General features: G+C 43.1%; 1 protein-coding gene across 1 annotated transcript; it reads left to right on the plus strand.

Annotated features, from left to right (window-relative positions):
- The first annotated feature begins 4,051 nt into the window (after nt 1-4,051).
- On the plus strand, nt 4,052-19,871 carry wsb1 (WD repeat and SOCS box containing 1). The gene is made up of 9 exons (XM_061782656.1): nt 4,052-4,415; nt 6,845-7,013; nt 7,753-8,036; nt 8,213-8,344; nt 8,693-8,793; nt 10,965-11,137; nt 12,465-12,578; nt 18,002-18,109; nt 18,228-19,871. The coding sequence occupies exons 1-9, from the start codon at nt 4,376-4,378 to the stop codon at nt 18,388-18,390; spliced, it is 1,284 nt and encodes a 427-aa protein (XP_061638640.1). The 5' UTR covers nt 4,052-4,375; the 3' UTR covers nt 18,391-19,871.
- The last annotated feature ends 6,670 nt before the right edge of the window (nt 19,872-26,541 follow it).

A 26,541-nucleotide genomic window follows, 5' to 3' on the forward strand; every position in this document is an offset into this window, starting at 1 on the left:
GGCCCACAATTTAAACAATTTCAAGTATGTATTAGTTTATTTTTTTTTTTACATAATTTACATCATTGATACCCTCCATAGGATGGGTAAGCCACAAAAGTTCAGAGCTAAGGAGGCTGGCTGTTCACAGAGTGCTGTGTCCAAGCATATCAATGGAAAGTCAAGTGGAAGGACAAAATGTGGCGGGAGAAGATGCACCAACAAACGAGATGACCGTGGGCTTCAGTGGATTATCACACAGAGAAGATTCAAGAATCTAGCAGAGATCCAGAAAGGAGTGGTATGAGGCGGGAGTCACAGCTTCAAAAACCACCACATTCCAATGAATCCAGGAGATGGGCTACAACTGTTGGGTTCCTCGGGTCAAGCCACTTCTGAGCCAACGCAGGAAGCGTCTTAACTGGGCCAAGGAGAACTGGACTGTTGGCCAGTGGCCCAAGGTCCTCTTTTCCGGTGAAAGTAAAGTGTGCCTTTAATTCGGGAATCAAGGTCCGATGCTTAATGACATCAGTCCACCTTTTACAGCGATAATAGCTTTAACTCTTCTGAAAAGACTTTCCACAAGGTTCAGGAGTGTGTGTAGGGAATTTTTGACCATTCTTCCAGAAGCGCATTTGTGAGGTCTTACTGTGATGTTGGACGAGAAGGCCAGGCTCTCAGTCTGCACTCTTAATTAATCCCAAAGGTGTTCTATCAGGTTGAGGTCAAGACTCTGTGCAAGCCAGTTAGGTTTATCCACACCAAACTCTCATCCATCTCTTTATGGACCTTGCTTTGTGCATTGGTGCACAGTCATCCCCAAACTATTTCCACAAAGTTGGGAACAAGGAATTGTCCAAAACCTCTTGGTATGCTGAATCCTTCAGTTTTCACTGGAACTAAGGAGCCAGAACAGTTTTTGCATTTATTATTGTGGCTATGCACCAGTGCACACAGCAAGGTCCATAAAGACATGGATGAGAGAGTTTGGTGTGGATAAACTTGAGTGGCCTGCACAGATTTCTGACCTTAACTCAATAGAACACATTCGGGATGAATTAGAATGCAGACTGAGAGCCAGGCCTTCTCGTCCAACATCACTATGTGACCTCACAAATGCGCTTCTGGAACAATGGTCAAGAATTCCCCTAAACACGCTCCTAAACCTTGTGGACAGCCTTCTCCGAAGAGCTGAACCTGTTATAGCTGTAAAGGGTGGACCGACGTCATATTGAACCCAATGAATTAGGGATGGGATGTCACTTAAACATTTAGTATTTAAATGTTTTTTTTTTTTAAAGTTTATTAGTGTTTTAATGAGTAGCCTTGCAAAAAGTAAGAAATTCCTATGGCTAATATACTCTCTACACCGCTAGAAATAGTGTTCCTTATGGCCAAATATGATGTGTTCGAAAATAATGCTGTGACACATATATCAATTACTTCACATCAGGCTACTACATTACCAGATTCGTGCATTTTTTAAGAACGTGGAAGAGGAATATGATTTCAAACTGGCTTGATTTCAGCTCACAATATTCACAAGGCCCTAAACTCAAATTTAAATTGGCTATATGGACAGTTCTCCCGTGACATCGCACACCTCTGGACCCAGCTGTGGCTGTCATGTCGGAGGTCCATGCATTATTTTGCTTCAGAATTGTGTTGGGATCACTTTGTCATTGTGTTGTTGTGTGACAGGAGTTTAAGGTGGAGGCGTGACTGCATCAGGAATCAGCCCTGAGCCCCTTCCTGTTTGCAGTGGTGCTGGATGAAGTTAGACTGGAATCCCCATAAACTATGATGTTGGCAGATGACATTGTGATCTGCAGTGAAAGCAGCGAGCAGGTGGAGGAACAGTTAGAAAGGTGGAGGCATGCACGGGAAAGGAGAGGAATGAAGATTAGCCGAAGTAAAACAGAATACTGTATATTTGCATGAATGAGAGAGGGGGAGAAGGAAGAGTGAGGCTACAGGGAGAAGAGATAGCAAGGGTGGAGGACTTGAAATACTTGGGGTCAAGAGTCCAGAGCAATGGGGAGGGTGGTCAGGAAGTGAAGAAACGGGTCCAAGCCGGTTGGAACGGGTGGAGGAAGGTGTCAGGTGTGTTTTGTGACAGAAGAGTCTCTGCTAGGATGAAGTTTATAAGGCCAGCCATGATATATGGATTAGAGAGACAAAGATAAATACAAATTGAATATTGAAATAAACCCCAAGATTATAGAAAGGAAAACTGTCTTCATTTGCAGTTATTTTCTTTTTGTCAAGACCGAGAAGGAAGGACTGAAAAGGACAAAAAAAATAAATCACATCCGGGGGCATGAGCTGTCACGCAAAACGAATTAGCGGACAAGGACGCCTTCCTCATAAAGCCCGCCCACCCGACAGGTTTGTGCTAAAAAGAAAACTCAAAAAGTCAAGCTGCGCACGCGAATATCGTCATCGCAAGCAAAAAATATTTTCAGTGCAAGTCATAACTATTTATTTAATATTTTCTTGTTAGATTATATCTCTCAGTCTTTTTTTTTTTTGCTTGCAATTCAAGGAGTTTTGTTTGATTGTCTTGTTTTTTGTTTGTGATTTAAAATGTTTTGTGTGATTCTTTTTGGCACAAATCTCATTCCATACTGGTGGCATCAGGACATGCCTATCCCTGCACCCATGAGCAATACAACATAAAACAACTGTCATTACAGTTACTTCCTTTTCATCATCCCTTCTTCCAAACAGTTTTGTTTCCTTTCATCACTTTAGAGGTTCAGAACTGCATTATTTAGTTCACGCTGCTATCTATTGGCTCAGACATGCAAAAGCATCGTAACAAAAGGTCGCTGACTCCTGGAGTGGCCATAATAAAAATCATGGGTATATGTTACATTTCCAACAGTGTTTTCTATTACTCAATATTTATTATTATTATTATTATTATTGGCGGCACTTCGGCCGACTGGTTAGCACGTCTGCCTCTCAGTTCTGAGTTCTCAAATCTGGCCACTGTGTCACTCTCTTGAAGGGGCAGAACACTACAATAAAATACAGTACAATAAATACCACGGGTCACCAACATGGTACCCGCAGCAACCAGGTAGCCCCCAAGAGCAGTCATTTTAATAGGGAACCGCAGACTGCCCTCTCCCCAGCCACTTCAACCAGCTCTTCCGGCGGGATCCCAAGGCGTTGGAGGAGACATAGTCTTTCCAGCGTGTCCTGGGTCGTCTCCGGGGTCTCCTCCTGGTGCGACGTGCCTGGAACACCTCACCAGGGAGGTGTCCAGGAGGCATCCTAATCAGATGCCCGAGCCACCTCATCTGGCTCCTCTCAATACAGAGGAGTAGCGCCTCAACTATGAGCCCCTCCTGCATGACCGAGATTCCCACCCTCTCTCTGAAGGAGATCCCGGACACCCTGCGGAGGAAACCCATTTCGTCTGCTTGTATCCGGGACCTTGTTCTTTCGCTCACGACCCACAGCTCGTGACCATAGGTGAGGGTAGGAACATAAATGGACCGGTAAATTGAAAGGTTCGCCTTTTGGCTTAGCTCCTTCTTCACCACAACGGACCGATACGAAGTCCGCATCACTGCAGATGCTGCACCGATCTGCCTGTCGCTCTCCCGTTCCATTCTTCCCTCACTCGTGAACAACACCCCAAGATACTTGAACTCCTCCTCTTGGGGCAGGATCTCATCCCCGACCTGGAAAGGGCACACCACCCTTTTCCGACTGAGGACCATGGTCTCAGATTTAGAGGTGTTGATTTTCATCCCAACCGCTTCACATTTGGCTGCGAACCGCTCCAGTGAGAGTTGGAGATCACGGCTTGATGAAGCCAACAGAACCACATTGTCTGCAAAAAGCAGAGATGCAATACTGAGGCCACCAAACCGGACCCCTTCTACGCCTCTGCTGCGCCGAGAGATTCTGTCCATAAAAGATATGCGTTCTCAATCAAAAGATGTTTAAGCTTCTACAGTCCAAAAACACCAGAGAAGGGTGTTAATAGTATTGCTATGGAACCTGTGCTGGTCAGTTAAATCCCGCCCACTTTCAAGCGCCCCGCCCCCTCCCGTGAACATTGCGTGATACAATGCAGTCTACGCTTAGAAGACATTCAAATTCGCACTGTGATTTGAACGGCAGCGCTTTAGATGATTTGAACAGAAACAGCGGCCGTGTAGCAGCGTCAGATTGGAAAAGTTTATACGTACACAGTGGAATTAATCAAGAGGTTTTACGACGACCGCGGTTTTTTGTTTTGTTTCCTCTAATGCGGATTTGAGGCGGAGGGATCTATCTGGCGAGCCGAAGCGCAAAGAGCCATCTCCATCCGCATCCGTCGTGTTTTGGCGTCAGTGCAAAACAGTGGTTTTTCTTCTCGGTCTCTGCCCTCATTTAGATGGCAAGCTTCCCAGACTCTATAAACGAAAATGATATAGGTGAGTACAACTGGGGACGTGTCCCCCCCCCCCCCCCTTTTTTTCTCGTACTATGGTCTCTGTAGCCTGCGGTAGTTGTCTCGAAGGCCTCCCCTAGTTCCCGACGACTCTGTTGCTGTCCAAAATGGTAGCCATTCGCAACGTAGCATACTCGCTGCGGTGGAATTGGTTTTTTGGAAGCCGTTGTAGAACGCTTGAGCTCGCGGTGCGGAGCGCGTCGCGTCCGGGTTCGTGGCAGGAGCGGGTCCTGACGTTGGATTCTTTGAGTTGCCCTCGTTCGCTACCGATTATTAGTCGTCAAGGAGGCCGAGAACCGATCATTGAAGCCGATATCCGTTTTTGAGGTAAACGGGGAAACTGTCGGCGTCAAAATGTGAAGGAATAAAATAGCCGACATTTCATTTAAATGCCTTTAACCGCATTTATTAAACAGCTTTTCAGAGTTGCAAAATAATTAAAAAAAATTGTTTTGTTTTTTTTCAAACCTTAAAAATCGGAAAATTCGTTTGTTTTAAAATTCGAACAAAAAGTGCAGGGCACTCCCAGGCAGAGCAGCATGTCTTCCAAAGTTAAATGAAAACTTTAACAATTAAATAGCCCCTCAAAGTTTTCTATAGTCAATGGTTTTCCAAAATTTCAATCATGTTTTGCATACTAATAATAACAATAATATTTTTGTTTAAGGCGGCACGGTGGGAATCTGTTAGACCACCTGCCTCACAGTTCTGAGGTCTGGGATTCAATCCCCGGCCGCGCCTGTGTGGAATTTGCATGTTCTCCCCGTGCCTGTGTGGCTTTTCTCCAGGCACTCCGGTTTCCTCACACATCCCAAAAAAACATGCATGGTAGGTTAATTGAAGACTCTAAATTGCCCGTAGGTGTGAATGGTTGTTTGTTTATGTGTGCCCTGCGATTGGCTGGCAACCAGTTCAGGGTGATCCTCGCCTCCTGCCCGATGACAGCTGGGATCGGATCCAGCACGCCCGCGACCCTAGTGAAGAGAATGGATGGATGGATTTTTGTTTAAAATTCCAAAAACAAAAAGTTCCCAGGGTCAGTAGCATCTGCAAATTTCAAGAAATGGTTCCGGACGTTTTCTAACGTAAATAAGAGTTGGAGTTGTCCCGTCCACCAGTGCGGTGGGTGCGCTTTCCACCTGTCTCCCGACGCTAACTGGCCAGCAGAGAGCTCAACATCCCATCAACACGGTCGCGGAAGGATGCGCGTTCTCTCTGTTGCCTATTGTGGCTGTTCCCGTCATTGTCGTGTGTTCATATGTAGCCGTGGAAATAGTTCAGCGGCCATTATTTTCCACATGAATGCTTTGCTGTCACTCGCTCACACACACACACTCACACACACACATGTAAACACTTACTACTTTTATCACGGACTAGTTCCCTATCCAGTGTGTTTTTGTATATAACCTTAATGGGCTCATCGTAAGGTTACAAGTTGATGTGCGCTGTAGAGGACGAGGATTTATTCCAATTTTCTGTCGCGTCTGCTGCCTTAACGTACCTTTTGAAACATATATTTGCTCCCCGGACCGTCTCCGTTTGCTAAAACTTTCTCTCCGCTGTCCCGTGTGTGCGTGAGACCGAGAGCATTGGCCATGCATTGCACGGCTTTTACTGCGTGCTGATTGGCTGATTCCCACTAATCAGGTGGTGCTGTGCTGCAGGTGGCGCAATACTGGAGAGAGAAGTCACAGACAGAGGCTATGTTCACACTGCAGGTCAATGATGTATCCGATTTTTTTTTTTCCATGTCAGTGTGAACAGTACAATCCAGATTTTTCTTTCTTTCTTTCATATCCGACCCAGGCCTCTTTCATATGTGGATATAAATCGGATATGTGTCCGGCGCGAGTGCAGTATGGACAAATTGACACGTTAACTTTTGTTTTTCTTAGCAGACCAAAGCCGTGTAGCAATTTGCAAGATTTCAACAAAGCATTTCAATGTTTACTAGAGAGATGAGCAGCGTACGAATCTGCTTCTATAATTCACTGTAAATACTAAAGGGTGGGGCACGGAAGAGCGTGTCACAGATGGTTCCAGATAACATAAATCTCGTTTTCTTTGCAGAACCAGTTACAGTAGGTTTTTCAGTGAACTCTAGTAACCCACGGACCCACACTACCCTTTATTAATGGCTATACAGCAACATACATTTATACAGAGTATTTTCTTCTTGTTTCGTGTTTGTTCTGGTTTTATTTTTCTCTCTTTCATTTGACTTTTTTTTTATCATGCAATACACGGAATGTGGAATGCTCAAGTCATGTTTGCGTTTGCTGTACAGAAGGAGGTGTCTTCTCGATGGTAGGAAGTCCTGAGGTTTGAGCTGAGAACGCAACTGTACAATAATCCAAACTTTTTCTTTTTTTTTTTCTTTTTTTTTTTTTTTAATATAAATCTATACAGGTAAGGCAAAGTTCATTGGTGAACTCCTGGTGCCTGTTGCTCCCTTTGACCAGAAGTCTGGGCGTGAAGCTTGGACCGTAGCCTTTGCGCCCAATGGTTCTTACTTTGCTTGGTCTCAGGGGCATCGCATTGTCAGGCTTATTCCCTGGACAAAATGTCTGACGAATTTGTAAGTATCTTCACTTGTTTGATGACACATTTGCATTCTTGTTGGTCATTTTTTTTCCCAATGGAAAGAATGTTAAGATCTCATGACTTTATATCGTATTGTTTTAATTTATGTATGTACATTTGGTCAGTGTTTCCCGCTCTCCATTCTGGCTGGATGGTCGTCGATCGACAGTTTTCATTTGATTGTTTATTGTTCTGACGTGGAATTGTGCTCCCCCTTCTTGGCCAAATCACCCTTGAAAAGGAGACCTCGGTCTCAATGGGTTTTTCTTTTTTTTTTGGGTGAAATAAAGGTTTTGATTGATTGATTATGGCAATGCTTTACCCTCCCAGATCCAGTGCGCATGATAGTGATTTGTGATAAATCTGCTAAATATGTTTCTGGAATTTATCAATTCATTTCACTGACTGTGTGACTTCGATCTGTTAGTAAGCCACTCTGACCAGTTCCTGCTGAAGATGAGCAAAGCCAAAGCATGATGCTGCCATCAGCACTTTCTACGCATTTGTCATTTTGAATGTTTGGGAAAATGCTGACAAAGCAAAATGCTACTTCAAGATCTGTACACAACAAGGTTTAAATGATAACATATATATATATATATATATATATATATTTAAATGAAGAGAGAGCTGAAAGCACAGAATTTTTTCAGAAAGTATAACAAATGAAGACATTAACTGTAGTTTATGCCTTTTTGTCTCATTGAATATGTCATATTTTTTTCTTTTTTCAGTTCAGTGGGCCAGGATGGAGAGGGCACTAATGCTTTAAGTCCCCGACGCTTTTCCCGTCAGAACATTGATGGAGGCCAGTACATACAGACAGCTGGTGATCCCAGAGAGCACACCATTGACTGTGGCGACATCGTCTGGGGTTTGGCTTTTGGCTCATCTGTGCCTGAGAAGCACAGCCGCTGCGTTAACATCGAATGGCACCGGTTTAAATTCGGCCAGGACCAGTTGCTACTGGCGACTGGCCACAACAATGGTCGCATCAAAATCTGGGATGTTTACACGGGTGAGGATGCTTAAGCGTAAACATTTTGCACTGCAAAAATCCCCTTTGCCTGTAATTTGTCATGGTGAAAACCTTGGCAAATTAATGTTTGTCTTTCTCCCTTGGTTGTGATTGTCCATTCTCATCTATCTTCCGAGTGGCTGTACTTAATCCTTTGGTTCGATGCCATTTTGCAGGGAAACTGTTGTTGAATCTCATGGATCATTCTGATGTCGTGCGAGATTTGACCTTTGCTCCTGATGGCAGCCTCATGCTGGTCTCTGCATCCAGAGATAAGACCCTTCGTGTGTGGGACCTCAAAGATGATGGTATGTGCATAGCTGATACTTTGATACGCTACTTTCTTTGCAGTTTATTTACAAAGGCTAAAAATCCGACTTGTTTTCTGGGTTAGTTCTGCGATAGACTATGCCCCCAGCCACTCCTCAATTTTAGCGGGGATTGGCTAAAGTACTATGTGACCTGACACATCAATTGTAGGGACTGCCTAAGTTTTAATACTTTTAATTAAAATCACATTGATAGGTTCAACCCCCCCCCCCGTCTGTTTTATATGCACTTTCTACAACTGGATTATGGATTAAAAACTAAAACTGCATGCATGAGTAACTTGGGAGTAAATGGGATGTTATTGATAATGTGACTTGTCTGCTTAGGTAACATGGTGAAAGTTTTGCGCGGTCACCAGAATTGGGTCTACTGCAGCGCCTTTTCCCCTGACTCGTCCATCCTGTGCTCTGTCGGCACAGGCAAAGCAGTACGTAAACATGTTCCTCCTTATTCACTTTGGATTGATTTGCTAGCTTATCGTTGTGCTACTGCTTGTGACTAGCCACGCTCAATGAACCTAGAAATGTTAGGAGATTCCACCCGTCCCAGCACTGCTCACCTATATTCACACTAAAAGCGACTTTGCTCTGTGTCATAAGTGAAAAGTGACTTGCATCTAAATCTTGTTTGGCTTTGTCGACGGGGGGTGGGGTGGGGTTAAATGCTTTTGGTGTACAGAATTTGCAAAACTCACAACTAACTGTTTGAACACACATCTACCTACATCTAATTCAGTGTTAATTAAAGTGAAGAAAACTGCAAAGAAAAACTCATCTATGTAGCTTTTTACATGAGTGTTAATAAAGTTGTATGTGATTTTGAAAGTAAAACCAGAAAAAAAACCCAGTTTTGGAGCAATTCCTGACTGACGGACCATACGGATAAAATCACTTTGCAATTGTATAACCTTCCATGTTTCAAACATGTCAAAGAGTTTGCAGACTGCTAGTGGCCACAAGAAACGGATCATTTCAATTCTCGATGAAACTGATCGAACCGTAGTAGACGTGTAGTTGGTAGTACCTTTTGACAGGCTGTGTGTGTCCCTACAGTGTGTGTGTCTTGCTCTCCCTGTCACAGGTGGTGGCAGAGCTCAGTGTGTGATTGGTTTTGAAGGGAGCGCCGCGCTGACATTTTGAGCAGCCGGTGTAAACCGCGGATGCACATTGCCCAAAGGCCTGCCAGGGGCAGCTTGGCACCTGACCCGCAAGGTCAATCTGTACGTAGGTGCTGCTCCGTGTCTGTCTACCTCTGCTGTTGCAGTTCCTCTATTTATTTCAATAATGTCATCTAAAAACTAGAATTGAACTGGTCATTAATGATTCCCTGTGTTCCCCTACCCTCTCCTTAACACCACCGCCTTATTTTCCAAATTCACCTGCACACCCCACCCTTACCTCAGAATAGTAGGTTTGCCATCTATCTACACATACAAGATTCTCTGTCATTTGGTTAGATGTTTTGTAGTTGTTAGCTGCTGCCAAGGACATGGCAGACTGTGAGATTGTTACTGATGAACACAAAAAGACTCATTCAATTGTTACTCATTATTCAAAAGAGACACATACTTAGTCTGTAAAATGGGAACTGTTGCCTAGAAAATCAGAAAAGCAAATCCTACTCCCTCCATAAAAAGACCCTGTTTTTTTACAATTTTGACATCTGTAGTTTTGTGATTGACACTTTTTTCTCCTGCTGAGATTCATCTCTCATAAATATCCGTTCAAGGGAGCAATCCTCATGTGTAACTTCAATTGAGTTAGTTAATTCCATATTATTACTGGGGGGGGAAAAAAAACCTAACTGCATGTTCCAAGAATTGAAGGTTCTAGCAGCTCACAAGCCACTCTTTCAAGCAAGCTGAGGGCTGAAGTTGTAAAGTCAAAATTGTGTTATTTGGTATTTCCCTGTAGCCCGCTAATACTGATAAATGCAGGTCATAGCTTTCAGCAAATTTAGCATTTTGTGTTTGTGTGCGTGTGTGTGTGTGTGTGTGTGTATGTATGTACATGTGTATGGGTGTGTGGGTGCTTATGTATACTTTGCCAGAGGTGTCAACCCCTTGGCCATAAAATATTCTTTTCTCTTGCAGTATCTGTCTCTCTTCGTAGGCTTCTGCCGGAGGTGTGAGCCTATTGTAAACAGAGAGAACTAAAACTCTGAAAGGGGGAAACCAGTGGAGTAACATTATGTTACCTTAAGTTACTACTTGTTTTATTTTCTCTTTTTTGTTCAAATAATATTAGTAATGATGTAGTAATGTAAATGTTTTTTTCAATATGATGATTTAAGCATTGTATATAGTTAAAGGATCTTGTAGTTTGATATGTTAGTCATGTTGTAGTCAGCAAAAGTCTGACTTTTAATGTTTGATAGGCTTGTTGCATTTTGACATGTAGCCTTGCTTTTTGTGTAGCATGTGCACTTTTGTTTGCTTTGGTTTTAAGTTATTGTCTATTGACACAGAGCATCACTTAATTCCTCTTAATTTAATTGTTAAACACGATGTGCAGACAGTAATGCTAGAACTATGATAGTACAGCTAAACCATTCTTATCATTCCATTTGATGTTTAACAGACCTTTCGTCACTTTGCAGGTGTTCTTATGGAACATGGATAAATACACATTAATCTGCAAGTTGGAGGGTCACCACAATGATGTGGTGTCTTGTGAGTTTTCACCAGATGGGGCGCTGTTGGCCACTGCCTCCTATGACACGCGGGTCATTGTCTGGGATCACCACAAGGCCACCATCCTTCTCGAGCTGGGGTAAGACCTACGATTCCCACTTGGTCAGTCATTTACGTTTCACTATTAACTGTGTGGAAGCATGGACTACAAATTACTCAAATGTTACGATGCTATAATTGAGTGATCTAAATGTGTAGTGGATCTAAAAATTCTACGCACCCCTGATGAAATGTCAGGTTTTTGGGATGTAAAACGATGAGACCAAGATAAATCATTTTTACCCCTTTTAAAACGTGACCTATGACCAGTACAACTCAAGTGAAAAACTCACAAAAATCTTTGAAGGACAAAAAAAAAAAAATGTACAAAAACCTGGTTGTGTAAATATTCACACCGTTACCTTTGTTGCAGCACCTTTAGCTTTTATTTAGGGATGTTCAAGAAGATTCCAAAAGAAATATAAACGTGCAATTCTAAAAACAGATAAAAAAAAAATATTTTTAATTAATAGTGATTTAGTTAGGACACATCTTTGAGTATTGATTTCCTCCAGGTGTGCACAAACAACAGTTAAATCCAAATAAATACGTACAAAGTTATTGGTTATTGCATCAGTCTTGAGAAGCAGGAAGTTATTGTATTGGCTTGGAGAGAAAAAAAAAAATCAAAACTATGATTATGGCACTCACTTTTTGGTTTGGGGTTGAACAGTGTGGCACATATTGATGGGGCAATACTTGCCCACTCTTTGCAAGGTTTTACATGACAAAACAACAAGTATTTGAGCATGAGTGTGTGGACGTTTTATATCCTATGTACAAAATAATCCCTGCTACTCAAAGCGGGCATTTTCCACACAGCTTTTGGTGCGCGTCCATCGGCCTTGTTGTGCCAGTACGACTCATGTTTACCCTTTTATCTTTCTTTACAATTTTCAGAATAATTTGGCTAGTATACTCGCAGTTTATAATCAGAATAGAAGAGTTATCTTTAGCATGATTAAGTTTAGTGCTGACAAATTTAAAAATAGCACTTAATTGTTTGAGTGAGGCTCATCTACTTCCTGACTGATACTACATGATACTTTATTGGTGGGCTTTTAATTTTCTTATGATAATGTGGTGCATCTCAAACAAATTGCTCTCACAGCATACTTTTAATGTACAAAAGTATTTTCCCTTTTCCATTTTTATGACACATAAAGGCTTCGGATCATTATCTTTATGGATACAGACCTTGATCTATTCATGAATATTTCAAAATAACTAGAAACCACCAAAAATGTAAATATTGGCAAAACAAACATGTAATACACTACACGTTGACACATTTGGTTTTAAACTTTCACGAGCCTTCCCTTTCCATCCTAAATTCTATTAATCAATGTAAATTCATCTTTTTGCAGCCATCTCTTTCCTCCTCCATCTCCGATTTTTGCTGGAGGGTCAAATGACCGCTGGGTGCGCTCTGTGAGTTTCTGCCCCGACGGCCGCCACATTGCCAGCATTACTGATGACAGGTAAGACATTCCTTGCCTTGTCCTCACTGTCTCTTTAAGTCACCGTTCGCAAAAGCAAAAACAGCCATGGTGACAACAAGTGACCTTTGGAGTCTCTGATTTCTGCTTTCGGTCTCCTCTGCAGTTAGTGGTGCGTAAATGTTCCATGACTCTGTTAATGTTTTATCAGCAGCTTTTCTTTCTTGGCAACTGTTTTCGAAGTGTTGTTTTCCTACATAGGTTTAATACAATTATTATAGGTACAATTTTGAGTCCCATATTGTCGTTCAGAACCCAAAATGTTGACATTATTTTTTGGGCTAGTGTCTGTTCAAGGATTTCGGCTCGTCTCCGAAGAAATATTCAGATTCAGTATTTTCAGCATCTGTATACAAAAACAATGCTGTAGTTTTAAGTATGGCGCAGCATGTCAAGAGTAGCGGACAGAGGTTTGCAGGCTTCAGAGTGGCCGTCTTATCAACAAATCTTTTGTTTGCACTCTTTCCTGTTCTAATGGGCTTCCCGTGTTCATGTCATCAGCAATGCGTAGCAGAAAAGCGCCACTGTTTTTCGTTTGTCTATTAAAATCTAGAGACTTGAGTGCACAGAGCAGCTACAGTATGTGGCTTTGTTCAGATGAGTCACATGGCTGTCACCATGTACTGTAGCTATTTATCAAGCTTACTGCTGGCTGACCACCCAATGAACTGTTGTTGTGGAGGGAAAAATGATGCATGGGAAAATGCAGTGCTTTTTGTCCTCTATCCGGGACACTGCGGGTGGTATGGCTCAGGTTATGAGAGTAATTCACCGTGATTATGGCAAGTGATCTAGAAAGTAGAATAAGCCACAAATATATGTGAACAGAATTCTGGACAGTCGACTAACAAGGTCCAAGGTGCAGTGGATCCCTTGCTATTTAAAGTCTGCATTTGATATTAGATATTGACTGCTGTTTGGTTAGAGCGCTTTATAAAATATTTGCAATTGAAAAATTGTTAAGAGGGTCCTCCGGTTTATGACAAGTTCCGTTCCTCTGGGTGTGACATCCGAAGTCAGAACTCACAGTAGTCCATCATTAACCCACACTACTGAAGTAGGAAAGCCATATTTACAGTAATGATGCGTTTTGAAAAACACTCCTAGGGAATAAATGTAAAACAATAGTTACAGTGGTAACTGAGCATGCCTTGTGCCACATGACGGCATATTCTTATGCCGCTGTGCAAACGAGTTCATTGCACCCCGGACGTTCTCTTAAGAAGGGAAAGCGCCGGTGAGCTCAGAAACACCAAATTGTGGAAGACCATTAAAGACAAGTGCACAATTGCAGAATTATTTCAAGGAACGGGCAAGTACTGATACCAGGTCTCAGTATCGTGCTGCTAGTGGCCTAATTTTAAGGTGTCGGGCACTCGTGAAGGCTGCAGAAACCAGCCACCAATACTTAAAGCAAAAAAAATCTAGTAAGTCGTTGGCGCTACACTGCGGCAGTTTGACATATTTGCAAATATTATCATGTGATATCAGAAAGAAAAGAGGTCTTTGTTCACAGTTAAAAGCAGATGTTCAGATACACTACATCTGTGTCGTGTAGTGTATTTTACACTTGAAACTGCAGTCCCACCAGAAAGTATTCACACCCCTTCACTTTTTCCACATTTTGCTGTTACAGACTTATTCTAAAGCTGATTTCAGTATAGTTTAAAAAAAATAAAAAATAAAAAGCTACGTAAAATATCCCATAATGACAAAGTAAAAACATATTTTCAGACAGTTGTGCAAATGTATTGAAAATCTAAACATTTAAACATAATAGGTACATGAGTATTTTGCTGAAGCACCTTTGGCAGCAATCACAGCCTCAAGTCTTCTTGGGGATGTCTCTGTGAGCTTGTCACACCTGTTTTGGGGCATTTTCTCCCATACTTCTGTGCAGATCCTCTCAAGGTCAGTGGACAGCCATTTTCAGGTCTTTCCAGAGATGTTCGATCGGATTCAAATCCGGGCCCTGGGTGGCCCACTCAAGGACAGTCACAGGCTGCTCCTGAAGCCACTCCTTTGTTTTCTTGGCTCTGTGCTTTGGGTCATTGTCGTGTTGGAAGATGAATCCATGCCCTTGTCTGAATTCCAGCGCACTCAGGAGCAGGTTCTCTTGAAGAATTTCTCTATATTTGGCAGCTTGTCATCTTACCCTCTCTACAGACTAGTCACCCAGTTCCTGCAACAGAAAAACAGCCCCACAGCATGATGCTGCCACCACCACGCTTCACAGTAGGGATAGTGTTAGCCAGCTGATGAGCAGTGCCTGTTCTTCTCCAGATATGACACTGGCTATTCAGGCCAAAAAATTCCATTTTGGTTTCCTCAGACCAGAGAATTTTGTTTCTGCAGGTCTGAGAATCCTTAAGGTGCCTTTTGGCAAACTCCAAGCGGGCTACCATGTGCCTTTTAGTGAGAAGTGGCTTCCGTCTGGCCACTCTACCATAAAGGCCTGATTGGTGCAGTGCGTTAGCAATTTTTGACCTTCTGGATGGTTCTCCTATCTCCACAAGGGAACATTGGAGCTATGAATACTTTCTGGTGGCGCTGTATGAGAGTCCGAGGATGCACTTGTCTGGAAACAGTGACTCCCAGCCCTGGAACACTGAGTCCCTGCAACTTATCATCACGGAATGCAGATACAGCAATCCGCAATACCACGGTTCTTGCTTCACTGTCCCGCTATATGGCAGATTTTTATTAGTTTTACTGTTTTTTTTTCCTATACTGTTTGTGCAATATTTTTATCCATTGCTCTCTCTCTGTCAATGTTTATTTTTTTTTTTATTTACATTTTTTGGCAATATGTTTTCCCAAAAACTGTCATGAAAATGATAAAATCGGAATCATCTTTATCTGCCAAGTATGTCAAAAACACACAAGGAATTTGTCTCCGGTAGTTGGAGCTGCTCTAGTACGACAACAGACATCAATTGACAGAGAACAGACAATTGTGGAAAAATATGCAGAGTCCTCTAGCACTTAGAGCACTTCGAGCAGTTCGATTGACTAATATTGCAATAGTCCGGTGCAATGACCGTTGTGGAATGGTGCAGATACTTCTCAAGCACATGAGTGGCCAATATTGGTCAACAACAGATGTGCAAATAGTGCAGGGTGCCAAGACTAATCCAGTGAATGCACGAATAATGTATAATTGGCCTGACAGAGATGTGACAACAATCTCAAGACAAAAATAGGCAGCATGTTACAATGGAATTGTAAGTGAACTGTTTAAGATGTTAATGGCAAGCGGGACGAAGCTGTTGGAATGTCTGCTTGTTTTAGTTTGCATTGTTCGATAGCGCCTACCTGAGGGAAGGAGCTGGAAGAGGTGGTGACCAGGATGTGGAGGGTCCAAGAGGATTTTGCACGCTCTTGTCTGACTTCTGGCAGTGTGCAAATCCTCAAGGGTGCGTAGGGGGGTACCGACAATCTTTTCAACAGTTTTGATGGTCCGTTGCAGTCGGAGTTTGTCCTTTTTTGCAGCAGCGCCAAACCAGACTGTGATTGATGAACACAGGACTTATACAGTGACTGCCGTGGCAGGCCGTGCTTCCACTGATGCCGCAGGAAGTAGTACGTCCTCTGCTGGGTCTTTTTGAGGATGGAGTTGATGTTGATCTCCCACTTCAGGTCCTGAGAGAATGTAATTCCCAGGAACTTGAAGGTCTCGACGGTTGACACCAGGCAGCTGGACAGCGTGAGGGGCAGCTGTGGCGAAGGATGCCTCCTGAAGTCCGCGATCATCTCTACAGTCTTGAGCGTGTTCAGCTCCAGGTTGTGTCGGCCGCACCGCAGCTCCAGCCGCTCCGCTTCCTGTCGATATGCAGACTCGTCACCGTCCTTGATGAGCCCTATGACAGTGGTGTCATCTGCAAACTTCAGGAGTTTGACAGCCGGGTGCGTTGTGGTGCAGTCATTCGTGTAGAGAGAGAAGAGCAGCGAAGAGAGGACACAACCTTGGGGCACCCCAGTGCTGATGCTGCGTGTGGATGAGGTGGCCTCCCCCAGCCTCACCTGCTGTGTCCTGCCTGTCAGGAAGCTGTGAATTTACCGGCAGATGGCAGGCGAGACGCTGCGGTGGACTAGCTTGGAGGAGAGGAGTTCGGGGATGATGGTGATGAACGCAGAGCTGAAGTCCACGAACAGGATCCTCGCGTAGGTCCCCACGCCGTTGAGGTGTTCTAGGATTGAAATGCAGTCCCATATTGACTGTGTCATCTGGAGACCTGTTTGGTCGGGAGGCAAACTGCCAGGGGGTCTCGCAATGACTTTCAAAGGACTTCATGACCACAGATGGCCTGTTCCCTGTAGTCATTCAGACCCGGGATTGCAGTTTTCTTGGGGACTGGGAGGATGGTGGAGCGTTTGAAACGGAATGGTACTTCACGCAGTTCCAGAGCTCTATTGAAAATCTATGTGAAGACTGGAGCGAGCTGGTCCGCGCAGACTTTGAGGCAGGATGGGGACACGAGGTGTGGAGCCTTTCATTAAATGCTGCTTTGTCAACATGTTCAATGGCTACAACTCTTACAATAGTGAGTCAGGCTATACTTTGTATAATGTGAGCATACGTGCACCATGTTCACATTTGTATTTGCATTTTTGGGCAAAGGGTTCCGGAATTGCAAGCTGTTGGAAAATGTCCCACTGTGTTTTTTTGTTCGCAGCTGAAGAAATTGGGTGGGATGGTTGTGTTTAGGCGGCACGGTGGTTGACTGGTTAGCGCATCTGCCTTACAGTTCTGAGGTCCGGAGTTCAAATACCGGCCTCGCCTGTGTGGATTTTGCATGTTCTCCATGTGCCTGCGTGGGTTTTCTCCGGGCATTCCGGTTTCCTCCCACATGCCAAAAACATGCATGGTAGGTTGATTGAAGACTTGTCATTTTGAGGTTTTAAGCTGTCGTCTTTGTTGCAAATTCGACATCCCAGCTCATTGGCGTTGGCGAGAGGCCACGTTCATCTGGCTTGAATCCAAAATGGTCCCACATTGTCATGGCGGTGTTAGGCTTCGGAACTAATTTCATTTGTGCCTCTCAACTTTCTGTAATGGTGCAGCTACTGGCTCGCCATCAGAAAACCTAGCTTTGAGTAAGCCAGTGCCCGCATTTGAAAAGCACTCACACAGACATGCACACGGCCAATTAGGAGGGGGGGGGGGGTGTCACAAGGTCTTTTGCTTTTGTTCTTGGGTTGGTATGCAGACTTCGGACCAGAGCGCGTTCGTCTCTTGGACACAGAACCCGTTTTCTTCCTCGGCGGTAGTATGGCTGGGCATTCTTTCTAGTGTTTATTCTTGCGTATCGGGGTTACTATGTCATATTTATGTTTGCATTGTAAAATCATATTAGATATGGTCTAGCTCGCCTGACAGTGGTTTCCTCACTCTCTTTACTTAGACTGGTCCGTTTCTGGAGTATTGAAGAAAGAGCTCCTCAGGCCATCACCTCACTCTCCAATGGCCTTTGCTGTGCCTTCTCTCCTGAAGGAAGTGTCCTTGCTGCTGGGTAAGATGTTGACGTGTATTTTTTTTCAGAGCAGTAGTGGCTGCCTTTGACATGTGTAATGTTGATATTTTTTTTTTGGTTTGTTGAGTATTTTCAAATGATCGTGTGGGGTTTCTAGGACACGGGACGGCAGTGTGCACTTTTGGGAATGTCCTCGTAGCACCGCCAGCCTGCAGCACTTGTGCAGGATGGCTCTCAGGCGGGTGATGACAACGCAGCAGGTGGAGTTGTTGGCCATTCCCACGCCGCTCCGTGACTACCTGTCCTACAAAGTCATCTGATTCTCCTCAGGCTTCGGCCGGTCCCCGTGCAGCAAGCTGGAAGGCTGACAAATAATCCAATTTTCTCTGTATTTATTTTCAGAGGACCATGTAAGATTTGTGAAAGTTGAGGATTAGAATGTCATCTCAGATCCTCAGAACATTGTCACAGAGTAGGATGTTATTTTGCATGTATTTATTTTTGTAATTGCTCATTATATGATTGTGTGCTGGGGCCAATGGGCCAACAATGACTGTAAGGTCAACTTTTTTTCTTCTGTCTCGTCTCCTTCATCAGTCCTCAGTTTTGAAGTATTCAGCTTTTCTTCCTTCTGGCTCAGGCTCCCTTAAACACTCATCTTTTCCTCTGACTTGAAATGGCTATTGCACTTAGTACAAGGAGCTTTGCCGTCATGCATGGTTTATCTTTTCTGTTTGCAAATGGGTGAGGTTGTGTTGGCACATACAGTGAGCTTAGCATATCTCATCTATTTACACCATGAATATTTTGAACCGCTATTTACCATTTTCTTTAATGTCTTAAATAGCACTCAGTCCAACAGAACATCAGCAGTTGTGATTATTATAGTCATGAACTACTACTGCTTTACAAACAACAAAACAGATGTGGTTTTCCCCAGTTACGTTGTTGTTTTTTTCTTCACGCAGTTTTTCATCCCCCGCCTTTGTCTAACCGCCAGTCTCACCCAACTGTGATGTGCTCAACCAAGTGTAGCACATTCACCATGCAAACTGACTGACTTCGCTCTGCTAAAAGTAAGCCTGCATGTTTTTTTTGTTTTTTTTTTCAATCTTTGAGACCAGTGATTAATGACCTCTAATAAAAACAAAGCACCTCTTGCGCTTAGCTGCCATCCTGTGTAAAGTCTTTATACGCAACCCCATGAGGTATGTAATGTACATACAATATCTGTAAACTTCAATCTTGAAATTTTTTTTTTTTTTTTTTTCCTCAATGTGAAAGTATAAGCAAGTCAATACCCTCTTAGCTTATAAGCTCCAAGAAAACCTTTGGGACAGTGTGGCACTCTTCAGTGCCTTGTGTACCCTGTGTGAAACAAGCAAGAATTGCGGAAGTATGTAATTGGAATACCCAAGGATCAATGTGATTCCAGTCTCATTTGATGCAAGTTTGCTGTATTACAAATATGCACAAGCCACAGTAACGCTTTTAAGATTCTCCGTTTGTCACTTTCACATTTGTTCTGTGTGTGTGAAGAAGGGAAAGTGAGCACTCGTTTTGTGTCAATGTAAGCAAATCAGTGCAGAGCAGCTGTCAGATTGTTCTGAGCAATAAGTTATCAGCAACTGAAGGTTGCATGACCCAACATGTAAGTACTTGTAAGCTTTGGGAATAAAAAGACATCTGAAGCTCCTTGCAGTATAAATTGTTGAATTGAAAGTTATCAACTGAATGTAAGCTCCTGCCATTAAGGTAGTTTTTTGTTTGTTTTGGTTTCAATAAAGGCTTTTTGACGATATATTGGCTTAATATTTGTTTCACAGAATGAAAAAATACAGCTCAAGTACTGAACAATTCTTTGAAAGAATTGTTGCAATCCCTAGTACTGTATTTGCACCACTTCTATGTTCGAGAAGACTGCTTTAGCGCCCTGCAATTGGTTTGTTGAGTGACTTTATATTATAGAACAGTGATTCTCAAAGTGTGGCACTGGTACCACGAGTGGTATGTGAATCATTGTACGTTCCCCATTTAAAAACATGCAATACAATCAAATTAGAAGCATGCAGCTATGCACATAACCACCCATCTATCCGTTTTCTGTACCGCTAATCCTCACTAGGGTCCAATGAATGAATGTCGCACTTAAAATGTTTCCCATCTAACACATTAAAATTTTAAAGACAACACAAGTAAACACAAAATGCTGTTTTTAAATGGTTTTTATTAAGGGGAAAAAACCTACATGGCCCTGTGTGAAAAAGTGACTTCCCCCCTATTAAAACATAACTGGTTTATCATACCTGAGTTCAATTCTTTGAGCCACACCCAGGCCGCTGCTGCAACTATTCTAAATCAAGAAAGCACTTAAATAGGACCTGCCCGACAAAGTGAAGTAGGCCAAAAGATCCTCAAAAGCTAGCCATCATGCTGAGTTCGAAAGAAAATCAGGAACAGATGAGAAAGAAAGTAATCGAGATCTGTCTGTGTGGAAAAGGTTATAAACCCGTTTCGAAAGCTTTGGGACTCCAGCGAACCACAGTGAGAGCCATTATCCACAAATGGTGAAAACAGAACAGTGGTGAACCTTACCAGGAGTAGCTGGCCAACAAGCCAAAGGCCAAAAGCACAACGACGACTCATCCAAAAGACCCCACAACAACATCCAAAGAACTGCAGGCCTCACTTGCCTCAGTTAAGCTCAATGTTCATGGATCCACAATAAGAAAGAGACTGGGCAAAAATGGCCTGCATGGAAGAGTTCCAGGACGAAGACCACTGCTGACCAAAAATATCATTAAGGCTCGTCTCAACTTTGCCAGAAGACGTCTTGATGAATGATCCCCAAGAATTTTAGGAAAATACTCAAACAAAAGTTGAACTTTTTTGGAAGGTGTGTGTCCCATTACATCTGGTGTAGAAATAGCACCATGTTTCAGAAAAAGAACATCATATCCACAGTAAAATATGGTGGTGGTAGTGTGATGCTTTTCTGCTTCAGGACCTGGAAGACTTGCTGTGATAAATGGAAGCGTGAAATCTGCTGTCAACTAAAAAAATCCTGAAGGAGAATGTCCAGCCATCTGTTCATGACCTCAAGCTGAAAAGAACTCGAGTTCTACAGTAGGACAATGATCCAAAACACACTAGCAAGTCCACCTCTGAATGGCTGAAGAAAAACTAAATGAAGACTTTAAAGTGGCATAGTCAAAGTCCTGACTTGAATCCTATTGAGATGCTCTGACATGACCTTAAAAAGGAGGTTCAAGCTCAAAAACACTCCAATGCGGCTGAATTACAGCAATTCTGCGAAGATGAGTGCGCCAGAATTCCTCCACAGCGGTGTAAGAGACTCCTTGCAAGTTATCGCAAAGGCTTGATTGCAGTTGTTGCTGCTAAGGGTGGCAACCACTTCCTCCCAATCCCGCCCTTCCCGGTCTCACTGTCAATGCCCACGTGAGCATTGAAGTCCCCCAGCAGAACGATGGAGTCCCCCCAGCGGGAGGGCTCTCCAGCACCCCATCCAAAAACGATGGGTACTCTGAACAGCTGTTGGGTGCATATGCACAAACAAGTCAGCCAATGTATAGCAAGTACTATATACAAAATGGATAGATTAGTGTATTTAGATTATGTGTAGATTTTTTTAAATATCTTCTTGTGCGCTCCACTAAAACTCCCCATGGCAACTCTGGGCTCTGAAAAAGTACACTTGTTGTCTTGAATATTTATTTACAGTAGAACTTTCCGGCAGCCAGCTTTTGAGAGAGTCTGATGATGGTTGAGCCTGTTTTACTTGTACTGATGCCAAAGTTGGAGCACTGTGCCACTGGACTGTATGCAGCGTACGTGGAGTGACTCTTCACTGCTATAATCACATGCTTGCACGGGAAAGAGATTTCAACAAGAAGAGGAAATGAGTCACTGTTGTGTTATGAGCGCTCAAGGCCAGGAAGGCTCGAGCAGTTAGCAGGGCAAAGGTCCAACAGTCATTAATGTGTGCAATCGGGTTAACACCTTCACCCCCGCCGTCTAATGCTTTTTACATGATACAGCGCCATGAAAAAGTAATTAACCGCTTCTCAAATGTATTTATTTTTTGCATAGTTTCCCCACTTTAATGTTTAAGATCATCAAACAAATGTAAATATCAGACAAACATGACTCAAGTAAACATAAAATGCATGTTTTAAATGGTGATTTTATTCACGAAGGAAAAAAAAACATTTACTTCATCAGGAAACATGGAATGTCATTCCATTTTGATGCAGATGACACCCAAATATACAGTGGCTGAAATAAGTATTGAACACGTCACCCTTTTTCTCACTCAATATATTTCCAAAGGTGCTACTGACATGAAAATTCTACTAGATGTTGGGAACAACCCAAGTAATCCATCCATACAAAGAAAGTAGAACAACTAAGCTCAGAAATTAAGTCGTGTGTAATAATGTGAAATGACACATGGAAGAAGTATTGAACGCGCCAACTGGCATTTTTTAAATAGTTTGTACAAAAGCCTTTGTTTGCAATGATAGCTTCAAGACGCCTCCTCTATGGAGAAACTAGTCGCATGCATTGCTCTGGTGTGATTTTGGCCCATTCCTCCACACAAGCAGTCTTCAAATCTTGAAGGTTCCGTGGGCTTCTTTATCTGGACCTTGAGTTTCAGTTCTTTCTGTAGATTTCCGATTGGATTCCGGTCAGGTGATTGGCTTGGCTATTCTCGCAGCTTTATTTTATTTCTTTGAAACCAAATGAGATTTCCCTTGGCAGTATATTTTGGATCATTATCCTGCTGGAATGTCCACCTTCGTTCAATTTCATCATCTTCATACATGGCAGCAGATTTTTGTCAAGAATGTCTCTGTACATTTGGCCATTCATCTGTCCTTCAATAATCTGAAGTTTACCAGTACCATTTGTTGAAAAGCAGCCCCACACCATTTTGTTCCCACCTCCAAACTTCACTGTTGGTATGGTGTTTTTAGGGTGACGTGCAGTGCTATTTCTCCTCCAAACGTGGTGTGCATTATGGCATTCAAACAGTTCAATTTTGCTCTCATCTGACCAGACTATATTCTCCCAGTATTTAACTGGCTTGTCCAAATGTTGTTCAGCAAACTTTAAACGAGCTTTGACATGCTTTTCCTTCCAGCAATGGTATCTTGCATTTTTGTTCCACTTTCTTTGTAGATATGGATTACTTGGGTTGTTGCCAACATCTGGCGAAATCTTCGGGTCAATAGAACCTTTGGAAGTATATTTAGTGAGAAAAATGGCGACGTGTTAAATACTTATTTCAACCGGTGTATGTGCCTCTAAAAAAGACATGGATATTCTCTCAACACATCAATTAACTTGCCTCTATGATATAAACGCCTGGCTGGCTTTTCATTTTTGAAGTTGTAATGACAATCAGACAGAGGCAATTGTTTTTGGTGGCACCGCAAGGAAGGCCACAGTGGATCTTGGCTCCTTTGGCAGTCTGACCAAGCTAACCATCTCTGCAATCCTTCGTCACTGGCACAGCTGGGCTACTGTCACCATAGGTGTAATTTATAGCAGGGACAGGGGGGACATGCCCTCCCCCATGTTTTCAGAGGGCTGTTTTTGTCCCCTGCAGTTTTACTATCCAGCACACATTGCTTTTGTTCCATTAAAACATTTAATGAAATGATTGTAAAAAGATATACTCTCCTTAATTGTTATTCAGTCATATTTACCTGTTTTTGATTTCTGGAGCAAACGAGTTTAATTTTGACATTTCAGCTTGAAGAAAGCCTTGTTCTACCTCCCACATGATGATTGTCACATTCGCTGACTTGTCTTCCTTGGTCAGAATGCTAGCGAAGTCGTCTGCGAGATACGCCTCTGACTCTTGGTACTACCATAACAACCAACATTAAACTACAGCAGCGTCGTCGGCCCAAGTATTCATCAAAAATGAGGCGCGGGTTTTATTCATCAAAAGTGTATTTAATATTATGCACAGTTGGAACACTGTGCTTAAATAGAGAAAATAAAAAACAGTACTTACTGATTCAAATCAAACATATTGCACATAACGTTAAATACAAATTGTACCTAAATGTTTGAAAAATATATAACTATTATACTTAAAAGTTAAATACAACTGAATTGTACTTAACAAAAGTACTAAACTGTATTTAAAAAAAACTAAATAATACAAAAAAAGTATGAAACCGGTGTAACAACATGCAGTTTGAACCTTTAATTTGGATTCTTTCAGGTACCACTAGAGGGAGCCCGCACCACACCACACTTTGAGAACCACTTCTCTTTGCTGTTGTCCATCCATCCATTTTGTGAGCCGCTTCTCCTCACGAGGGTCGCGGGCGTGCTGGAGCCTATCCCAGCTGTCATCGGGCAGGAGGCGGGGTACACCCTGAACTAGTTGCCAGCCAATCACAGGGCACATACAAACAAACAACCATTTGCACTCACATTCACACCTACGGGCAATTTAGAGTCTCCAATTCATGCATGTTTTTGGGATGTGGGAGGAAACCGGAGCGCCCGGAGAAAACCCACGCAGGCACGGGGAGAACATGCAAACTCCACACAGGCGGGGCCGGGGATTGAACCCCGCTCCTCAGAACTGTGAGGCAGCACTCTCACCGGTCACCCACCGTGCCGCCTCTTTGCTGTTGTTTTATACATAATTGTTGTCCATGTGACTTTAATAGTACACTAACTATTGCATTTAAAATTATGTAACCCCATCCAAATAGGCAGCGACAACGCATGATGGCGTTCACTGAGTAAGTAATGTCTGACTGTAACGGACTCGACGTGGGTTACTCACTGGAGATGGTGCAGAATGCAGCTGCACGCTTTTAAACTGGTACAGATACATTTGAGGACATTTCTGCCATCTTGGCCTCGTTGCACTGGCTGCCAGTGCACTTCAGGATTTGTTTTCAAATTCTTTTATTTGTTTTAAAATCATTAAGTGGTCTTGCCCCACCCTACCTCACAGAGCTTGTTAGGATAGGCCTCCTTCTTCTTTTCCTTTCGGCTTGTCCCGTTAGGGGTCGCCACAGCGCGTCATCCTTTTCCATGAGAGCCTATCTCCTGCATCCTCCTCTCGAACACCAACTGCCGTCATGTCTTCCCTCACGACATCCATCAACCTTCTCTTTGGTCTTCCTCGAGCTCTCTTGCCTGGCAGCTCCATCCTCATCATCCTTCTACCAATATACTCACTCTCTCTCTCCTCTGGACGTGTCCAAACCATTGAAGTCTGCTCTCTCTAACTTTGCCTCCAAAACATCGAACCTAGGCTGTCCCTCTGATGAGCTCATTTCTAATTGTATCCAACCCGGTCACGCCGAGAGCGAACCTCAACGTCTTCATTTCCGCCACCTCCAACTCTGCTTCCTGTTGTCTCTTCAGTGCCACTGTCTCTAATCCGTACATCATGGCTGGCCTCACCACTGTTTTATAAACTTTGCCCTTCATCCGAGCAGAGACTCTTCTGTCACATAACACACCTGACACCTTCCTCCACCCGTTCCAACCTTACTTTAGCGTAAGGTTAAAATCACCTCCCATAATAATTGTAGAATTGTCGACTGTATCTTGAGCGCGGACATTGTAAACGTTTTAATCTGCTCCTCTGGGTCTTTCGGAGTATTTTCTGGAATGCCGGAGAAAATGAGATTGTCGCGCATGCTTCTTGATTGAATGTCCAGTGTAGTTTCTTTCATGAGTTTATATTCCAGTGTAAGAGTTTGTAGTTCTACTGATGTCGACATGTTTGAACGAAGCGCAGTATTATCTCATCTTCGCTCGTTCACTTGTTGTTGTTGTGAATTCCAAGCTCTTTCTGAGTTCGCCGATCTCCTGGCAAAGCAAATCAAGTGCAATTGGCAATTTCTTGTCGATTAAAAGGAGGACACTCGTCTGTATGTCTGTCGAATCGAGTAAATCCTCGGTTGAAGTGGACGAATCAGCTTTTTTTCATCTTCAGCGGCAGCTCAACGCGATGGCTCGGATCCTCCAGGACATGGCGGCGTTGACGTAGCTGGCGGGTGGCAAGAGGCTCTCTACCAGTTACCGCTGTTAGCAGAGCTGGTGAAGGAAAAGAGAAACGAACGAAGCGACCAGCCGCCGTTGAAAAGAGAAATGTTATCTTGTAGTAGCTGATTTTTATTTATTTTTTCTTCCAAGACTGTTCAAGGGGCTCCGCCATGTTTTTCGTCTTCGGAAATCACGCAAGCTCTCGCGTTCTCACCTCCGTTTCCGATCGGCATTTTTGCTGGTAAATGCCATTTTTAGTGTTTTAAACTGTATCGCTATGTAAATTAGTCTTATTGCAAACTTGTTTGACTTCTTAATCTTCATGCAGATCGGAATATTAGCCCTCCTAACCAATCCTTCCTCGTGCTGATATGGTAAGAACTGTTTTCTACCTTCATCAATACTATTGAACCCTTTTA

The sequence above is a fragment of the Phyllopteryx taeniolatus genome, chromosome 8, assembly GCF_024500385.1.
Source record: "Phyllopteryx taeniolatus isolate TA_2022b chromosome 8, UOR_Ptae_1.2, whole genome shotgun sequence".
Taxonomy (NCBI): Eukaryota; Metazoa; Chordata; class Actinopteri; order Syngnathiformes; family Syngnathidae; genus Phyllopteryx; species Phyllopteryx taeniolatus.

Excerpts from the sequence above, each read along its gene's own strand:
- wsb1 (XM_061782656.1), top strand. The coding sequence starts at position 4,376 with ATGGCAAGCTTCCCAGACTCTATAAACGAAAATGATATAG. Across the intron at positions 7,014-7,752 it reads ACAAAATGTCTGACGAATTT|TTCAGTGGGCCAGGATGGAG; the intron begins GTAAGTATCTTC and ends TTCTTTTTTCAG. Across the intron at positions 8,345-8,692 it reads GTGGGACCTCAAAGATGATG|GTAACATGGTGAAAGTTTTG; the intron begins GTATGTGCATAG and ends TTGTCTGCTTAG.